Source organism: Lolium perenne, chromosome 5, assembly GCF_019359855.2.
Source record: "Lolium perenne isolate Kyuss_39 chromosome 5, Kyuss_2.0, whole genome shotgun sequence".
In the NCBI taxonomy this organism is placed as follows: Eukaryota; Viridiplantae; Streptophyta; class Magnoliopsida; order Poales; family Poaceae; genus Lolium; species Lolium perenne.
In genome coordinates this window covers 165013352-165021383 of record NC_067248.2, presented here as the reverse complement: position 1 = coordinate 165021383, position 8032 = coordinate 165013352, and the positions used below count along the sequence as shown (strand labels likewise).

The following is an 8032-nucleotide window of genomic DNA, read 5'->3' as shown; positions in this document are numbered from 1 at the left end:
TAATACCAACATATCGACATGCGTTTTACAATGCCGTGTCAGGGAAATAGGCGCTCCGCAATCACACATGATCACCAGAGCTTTTCTTGGCTATATAAATACATTGCAGGAATAAGTGCAAGATCCCATTTGACGGTTAAGTAACATTTCGTTTTCGGTGTGCACTAACAATTTTTTTGCGAATCATTAGTAACATATTATAGCTACATATCTTTTGGAATTCCCGCAACAAACGTGCGGGGAATTATCTGGTATGCTAAATAAGCCCATCCAGCCCATCCGATTCTCTGTGTGCCAGAAACCAGCCTAGCGGAGCAGCATATATATATATGTGGTAGTCGGCTCCGGAAGCCCAACACGCCAAGGTCCACCCCGCCCGCCCAGCCATCCCTCGATTCGCGCTCTTTTCGCCTTCCCTTCGCCTAGAGCCTTCTAGAACCTTCCGTTCCATCCGGAGCCATCGCCATGGCCGCCTCCTCCTCCTCCTCCTCCGCCGCCCGGTGCTTCCCCCTCCTCCACGAGACCCTCCTTCTGTCCTTCAAGCCGCGGGTCTTCCCCGACTGTTTGTTCGAGGTCGACGCGAAGCGCACCGACCCGGCCGCGCCCATCATCGTGGCGGCGTTCGAGGGCGACATCCCCACGATTAAGAGTAAGTCCACGCGACGCCTCGTGGGTAGGTTTCGCTGCTCCTGGATCTGTTTCTGGTTGCTGATTTGTGCGTGCAGGGCTGGCGAAGCAGAGGAAAAGGGAGGGGGGAAGCGTGGAGGCGGTGGAGGGGATCAAGGGCTCCCAGAGCAGCAGGCGCCTCGGGGCGCTCCATGTGGCGGCCTTCGCCGGGAAGCAAAAGATGTGCAAGTTCCTCATCAAGGATCTCCGCCTCGACGTCAACGCGGCCGCTGAGCATGGTAATTAAGTAACCCGTCCCTTGTTGAATTGAATTATTGGCGGGGCTGGTTGATCCAGTTTAGCTGTGCGAAATTGTATCACGTGATTTGGGGTGAAATCCTGCTTACTTTCGAAGTTCTGCAAATGCTGCTATGCTAGTGCTACTTGAGTTACGCCACTGTGTGTTTTCCGATCGAGGCTGCCAATAATTGTACTCAGTTAATTGCAAATACTAGAAAGTAGCGATGCTGAAGGTGTGCCTTATTAATTGGGGTCATGGTATATGATCGTTAGTTCCTTCTATGCTGATGGGACGTCATTGACAAGTCTATTGTGTTTTTTACTGTTTTTGTTTAAGCAGGGAGGTACTTGTGTTTACGTCACAAAAGTTCCGCGGATAGTTGGTTTCTTGAAAATGGATAGTTGGTTTCTTGAAAATAGGAACATTCGAGGTACATGAAAGTAGAGACCAGTGATGGAAGTGTGAGTAATTAATGTTCATTGGGCTTCGTTTTATTTTTGTGCATTACTCACTTGTGGTACCTGCTTGTGCCACTTTCTAGTATGTATTTTGCAGGTTCAGTCGCTCTTGGTTACGTATCCCACTTTCGGTCGGAAGAAAGAATGGGTGGTCATTTTGACAAAGTTTTTATCATATCTTGTGCTCTTGCTAGGTTTATCACCTCTGATATGTGCAATATACGGTATTGCGCCTAAAAGAATTGTGGAGCTTCTACTTGATCGTGGTGCTAATCCAAACATAGAAAACAGGGAAGGGTTTACCTTGCTCCATGTTCTTGCAACAAAGAAAGGTTCTCTCTGCCTATATATTTGTTTCCAACTTTTGTATTTCTATCTTTAATTAGGATTATCCTGCCAAACCTCATCTGTCATATTTAATCCAAAACTGGTTGCAGTGTCTCTGCCCAGATACAATTTTTTCGAAAATACTATGAAATCTATTTTTTTATCTATTGTATCCTTCATGTTAATGCGACACAGTGAGTATTTTCATGTATTTTTTCCAGATCTATTTTTTCCAGATCTCTTTGGAATAGCAGATATATTGTTATCCAGAGGGGCCAATGTTGACTCTATGAGCTCAGAAGGAACACCACTACATATTGCTGCTCAGTGTGGAAATGTGGAAATGATGGAAGTACTGTTGAAGTATAAGGCAAATGTATTGATTTCCTTCTTTCCATCTCTTCTACGCTCTCTTTTTGGTAATGTTCGGTATAGTTTATACAGTCTTATATCATGATAAAGAGAAGTTGTGGCCAAAAGGTATTTACCTCAAGGAACTTTCCCAATCCTGCATACTTGGCGGAATATATGCTATTTTTACCTCCTTGACCAAACTAAGCTAGGGCTCTCTTTTATTTGCTGGCTCTAGTCTTGTGTCTTTTATGTTCTTTTCTTGTTTTACCATTCATCATTTGTTCATGGGTCTTTTGTTCTTCCTTTGCTTAAAATGTTTTAGATTCTTGATGAATGCCAGATCGGGGTCAGACCAAGTTCCAGTTTAATCCACTGTCCATGTTGATGGGGCTCACTTCTCCCGATCTAGCCCACATAACTGCTTAATTGATATTCTGACTTCTGAGTGTTGATGCTGGGTCGTTGCAACTTTGCACACAACGTACTCGAATGCTAGCAAATATCAATCGGTGGCGATAACTGATAACGGCAACATATGACCTTCCTTAAGTTACCTTGATTCTTTTGCAGTCTCTTAGATCCTTCATCTGATGGATCTAGTGGTAATAATTACATGAGGGCCTTTGCTACTGAACACTGGAATATCTTTCCAAAAATATATTGGGTGCATACTCTTATGTCCAATGATTCATTTGGAAAAGAAAATTAAAGCACATGATTTCCTTTTGCACCTATAGGTTTTGTCTGGAAAAATAACTAAAGTACGTCAAACGGTTGTTTTAGTAATTTCTGTATTTGGTCTGCTAATGATTGCACAATAAAGAGCTGATAGTTTATTGTTCTTCATTGACTACCGTGTTATTATTTCTCTGCAAGTAATGTGATGTTTGTCTTTTCTCCAGCCTAACAGAGTTGTGCGACTATTCTATGCACCACTTACATTGGCTCTCTTCGCTTCTTCATTGAAATGTGTTGAACTGCTTATTAAGGTGCAGTGACTTGTCCCTTTAAGATCTACTTACAGTAGAGATATTTTGCCAAAATGACCTGCTTTTTTTGTCATGTCATTCCTATTATGAGACAACTTGCAGCATATTACAAAACACCATCTTCACAATTCTGTGGTAAATATTTATGAGACAAGTTGAAGCATATTACAATAGCTGGTAATATTATCAAATTTCCATGGTAATATTTACTATTTCAGGCTGGTGCTGATGTCAATGCTGGTAGCCCTGCAACTCCATTAACATTAGCTGCAACGGATGGCTTAGCTGACTGCATCAAGTGCTTGTTGGAAGCTCATGCTGATCCCAATATTCCTGACGAAGTGAGTTTTTTTGTGATTCTACTTAGGGTATTAGTTGTAACTCTAATTGAGCTTCTGAGCTAGCTGTGTGTTGTACTTGCAAAACACTTCGTGGTGTGTTTGTGATGAGTCGATTATTGTAACATCTGATTATCTCTACATTTTGTAGATTATACTATATATTGTACTATCTAATAACAAGAGAAAATGTAAGCTATTTGATAAACGTGCATAACTGATGCCATATCTTGCTATTTAGGTTTGTTAATTGTTAGGGTTCAAATATCATTGTTTGTAACTAGCTTGTTTTATGCAGAGTTTCCCTTCTGTTTATATGGATATTTTGTATCTGTGTTACTTTAAAAAAATTATTAAGAAAAAACATCAAAGGTTATTTCTTTGAAAGAGATAACTGTTAGCATGTTTAAGTGTTCAGTGCTGCCCTGCTGAAGATGGATCAGTAAGATGTTAAATTCAAAAACTAAAGCATTGTGAAACTCAGTTGTAGTAACTGGAATTCTTTCTATATCAGATCATTGTATGGTTAAATATGCCACCCTGAAGTCCTGTGTGCGCTCTCGTCAAATAATGATCTATCACGATGAAGTTCACATCATCTGTGCTTTCACAGAAATGAGAAGCACAAAGGAATTAAACATTCATGGACATGTTTATCTTTGCACATGTCCTGTTCCTCGGCCTTAGTTAGCATTTTTCGGATATGTTGGGAACCTGGGAACAATTATATTGTAGACCGCTTCATATTCTACTATGCTTTAGTGCATGCATTGCATAATCTCCCATACTTCCTTATATTTTGGATGTTATGGACATGCTTGAATGTAATTCCTTTGCTGCATTCTCTATTTTGTGCCATTCCCTAAACTCTCCCGTGCTTATTCTAAAACTGATCCTTGTGAATGTTAACAGATTGGTAGAATGCCAGTGGAATTAGCTGCAATCCATGGATGGAAGGAATGTGTTGAGATTCTCTTTCCTGTCACATCCCGTGTAGCTAGATTCGCAGACTGGAGCATTGATGGAATAATGCAACAGTGCTCACATGTATGAATAAAATATTTCATATTCTACTTATTGTTCCAGTTAGGTTGATGTCATTAGATTTACTCAGATCAAGCAAAAAAAACTGAAATTAGCTTTCTTTGAGGTATTTGTCACTGCCATGCATTCTATTATATTTGAGTTTCATTTACACATTTGGTTTAGGGTAATCTTCATAAAAGTGAGGAACCTGCTTTCAAAGCGCTAGGGGATGCTGCATTTAAGAGAAAGGATTATACTCATGCATCAGCTCTATACACCAAGGTAAAATTCGTTTGATCAGATCGGTGGCTGCACATTAGTACAATAAATTACTTGGTTAACTTATGATATATTGAAATTACCAATGAATCAAATCACATAGTCATTTTGTCAACAGTGCTACAGATCTGGGCGTTCTACTTGGAAACAAACAACTTTTATTAACAAAATTTGAGGTCCCAAATTTTCTATTTAGAAATATTTGTACATGTAGATATCAGATTGTTCAGAATCTGCTTTCTATCATATATTTTGTTAATTTTTACATAAGTATTTATAGGACAAGGAGTGTTAGTGTAGTCATTTGCAGCAGTCTTGATCTTGTTGTGGGATACCATTTGATGGCTCCAGGGAATGGACACTGACCCTAAGGATTCAACCTTGTACGCAAAGAGGAGCCTTTGCTGGCTGCGTATGGGTGAGAAAGACAAAGCTTTGGATGATGCCAATACCTGCAAATGTATGATTCTTGATGGATCAAATTGCTTCCCTGAGCAAGGAGCAGCTCTAATACCGACGGAGGTACGAGCATTTTATGTTCCATAATGTATTGTGTTACCTGGCCATGCATTAATGCTTATGTGCTTAGGACTATGGCCAAGCATCTGAAGCTCTTATATCTAGCTTGAAGTTGGATTCTGGAAGCGGCCTGGTTGATGAAGTATCTGGGTAATCTCTGCTATCTGCTTGCCAATGTTTGGTTGGATAGCTCCAAGTTGTTATTTTAATATAAATCATTATTGTCAACCAATTAACAGAAAATATAATCACTTGGGACATCATCATGTTGTTTCTCCCATGCCCATTGTCGGTTCTGTAATGTTAAACCTTCATCTTCCTTTTTGCCCTTTGTTTTGGTTTTCAGATTACATGTCACCAAGCATAGAAGAAGATTATTCAGAGGAATCTGTTTGCTTATTCTTGATTTCTGCTGAACTTTTCATTAATGTCCAGTGATTTAAATTGTACTACTCGGAGTACTATATATATGCTACTATTATTCTATTAACTTGGCATTAGAACTTGCAGGGAGGAGGATAAGTGAATAAAGGTTAGTTACTGCCCGGACATGTGAAGCGTCCACTGAAGTTGTGAGGCGTTGTGTTTTGTTCGATCTTGCACGTTGTACTGTATAGCCTGTTGATATTCTGGTGAACAAAACAACGTAAGCGTGGAGATGTAAGTACCTATAGATAGCACAAACGAGTAGCTGGATTGTAGATGATGCCAACATGTTACATATGGTACTGAGCTGTGAAACTGAACAATGTACCATAGTTGCTTACTTGGGGTATAACTGCGAATTTGGGACAATAACTACACCACTATTGCAATTGAGATTGTTGGGAGTTTAAACATGTTGAAAGTCTTTTGTTTGTTAAAAGATGCGACTGAGATTATTGGAATTTCTTATGTTCCATGCTACTTTATTGATGATACCTACATGTTTTATACATACTTTATGTCGTATTTATGCATTTTCCGGCACTAACCTATTAACGAGATGCCAAAGAGCCAGTTGCTGTTTTCCGCTGTTTTTGGTTTCAGAAATCCTAGTAAGGAAATATTCTCGGAATTGGACGAAATCAACGCCCAGGATTTTATTTTTTCCATGAAGCTTCCAGAACACCGGGGGAGATACGAAGTGGGGCGACGAGGCGACGCCACACCAGGGCGGCGCGGCCCAGGCCCTGGCCGCGCCGGCCTGTGGTGTGGGCCCCTCGTGGCGCCCCCTGACCTACCCTTCCGCCTACTTAAGCCTTCGTCGAGAATAACTCCAGTACCGAGAGCCACGATACGGAAAACCTTCCAGAGACGCCGCCACCAATCCCATCTCGGGGGATTCAGGAGATCGCCTCCGGCACCCTGCCGGAGAGGGGAATCATCTCCCGGAGGACTCTTCACCGCCATGGTCGCCTCCGGAGTGATGAGTGAGTAGTTCACCCCTGGACTATGGGTCCATAGCAGTAGCTAGATGGTCGTCTTCTCCTAATTGTGCTATCATTGTTGAATCTTGTGAGCTGCCTAACATGATCAAGATCATCTATCTGTAATGCTACATGTTGTGTTTGTTGGGATCCGATGAATAATGAATGCTATGTTATGTTGATTATCAATATCATCTATGTGTTATTTATGATCTTGCATTTTCTCCGTTGCTAGTAGAGGCTCTGGCCAAGTTTTTGCTTGTAACTCCAAGAGGGAGTATTTATGCTCGATAGTGGGTTCATGTCTCCATTAAATCTGGGGGAGTGACAGAAACCTCTAAGGTTGTGGATGTGCTGTTGCCACTAGGGATAAAACATCAATGCTATGTCTAAGGATATATTTGTTGATTACATTACGTACCATACTTAATGCAATTGTCTGTTGTTTGCAACTTAATACTGGAGGGGGTTCGGATGATAACCTGAAGGTGGACTTTTTAGGCATAGATGCATGCTGGATAGCGGTCTATGTACTTTGTCGTAATGCCCAATTAAATCTCACAATACTCATCATAACATGTATGTGCATGGTCATGCCCTCTTTATTTGTCAATTGCCCAACTGTAATTTGTTCACCCAACATGCTTATTCTTATCGGAGAGACACCTCTAGTGAACTGTGGACCCCGGTCCATTCTTTAACATCGAATACAATCTACTGCAATACCCGTTCTACTGTTCTCTGCAAACAATCATCATCCACACTATACATCTAATCCTTTGTTACAGCAAGCCGGTGAGATTGACAACCTCACTGTTACGTTGGGACAAAGTATCTTGGTTGTGTTGTGCAGGTTCCACGTTGGCGCCGGAATCCCTGGTGTTGCGCCGCACTACACTCCGCCGCCATCAACCTTCAACGTGCTTCTTGGCTCCTACTGGTTCGATAAACCTTGGTTTCTTACCGAGGGAAAACTTGCCGCTGTACGCATCACACCTTCCTCTTGGGGTTCCCAACGGTCGCGTGATGTACGCGTATCATACACCGGGGGTAAAGCCGTATGATCGGCAGATGACTACCGGGGTGTACGGATGGACAAAAGGGTGGGTATGAAGGGTCGCGGAGAAGGCAGTGATTGGCTTGGATGTTACACCTAGCCCCACACCAAGGAAGTGTGGACGAGAAACGGGTCTCGGTAAGGTATCAAGGATAAGTTCTCTTATGAGAAAAGTAACGCACCTCTGCAGAGTGTATCAAATTGTGGCTGTCACTCCCTGTTCCGGGAAGGGAACTACAAACGCGGCAGGAAAGGAACTCCATGAAGTCCTGTTCAACCTGTGAAGACTGGCGGGCATAGTTTTCTGAATAAAATCAACCTTTTGAAGAAATATTTTCGAAACATGCATTGACCTGAGATTTTCTGATC

General features: G+C 41.7%; 1 protein-coding gene across 3 annotated transcripts; it reads left to right on the top strand.

Moving 5' to 3' along the window:
• The first annotated feature begins 390 nt into the window (after window positions 1–390).
• On the top strand, window positions 391–6667 carry LOC127300494 (uncharacterized). 3 transcript variants are annotated; one of them, XM_051330620.2, is made up of 11 exons: window positions 391–649; window positions 726–905; window positions 1247–1697; window positions 1914–2068; window positions 2949–3035; window positions 3254–3376; window positions 4286–4420; window positions 4583–4681; window positions 5030–5200; window positions 5268–5347; window positions 5699–6667. In XM_051330620.2, the coding sequence occupies exons 4-11, from the start codon at window positions 1982–1984 to the stop codon at window positions 5721–5723; spliced, it is 807 nt and encodes a 268-aa protein (XP_051186580.1). In that variant the 5' UTR covers window positions 391–649; window positions 726–905; window positions 1247–1697; window positions 1914–1981; the 3' UTR covers window positions 5724–6667. The 3 variants fall into 3 exon arrangements, with proteins under 3 accessions (XP_051186580.1, XP_051186578.1, XP_051186579.1); XM_051330618.2 differs by lacking the exons at window positions 391–649; window positions 726–905; window positions 1247–1697 and having other exon boundaries at window positions 1722–2068; XM_051330619.2 differs by lacking the exons at window positions 391–649; window positions 726–905; window positions 1247–1697 and having other exon boundaries at window positions 1723–2068; window positions 5708–6665.
• Window positions 6668–8032: the final 1365 nt, after the last annotated feature.

Bases quoted from the DNA above. Each gene is read 5' to 3' on its own strand.
- LOC127300494 (XM_051330618.2), top strand. From the start codon at position 1,838: ATGAAATCTATTTTTTTATCTATTGTATCCTTCATGTTAATGCGACAC. The intron at 4,421-4,582 runs GTATGAATAAAA...CATTTGGTTTAG, and splicing joins TAATGCAACAGTGCTCACAT to GGTAATCTTCATAAAAGTGA. The intron at 5,348-5,698 runs GTAATCTCTGCT...ACTTGGCATTAG, and splicing joins CTGGTTGATGAAGTATCTGG to AACTTGCAGGGAGGAGGATA.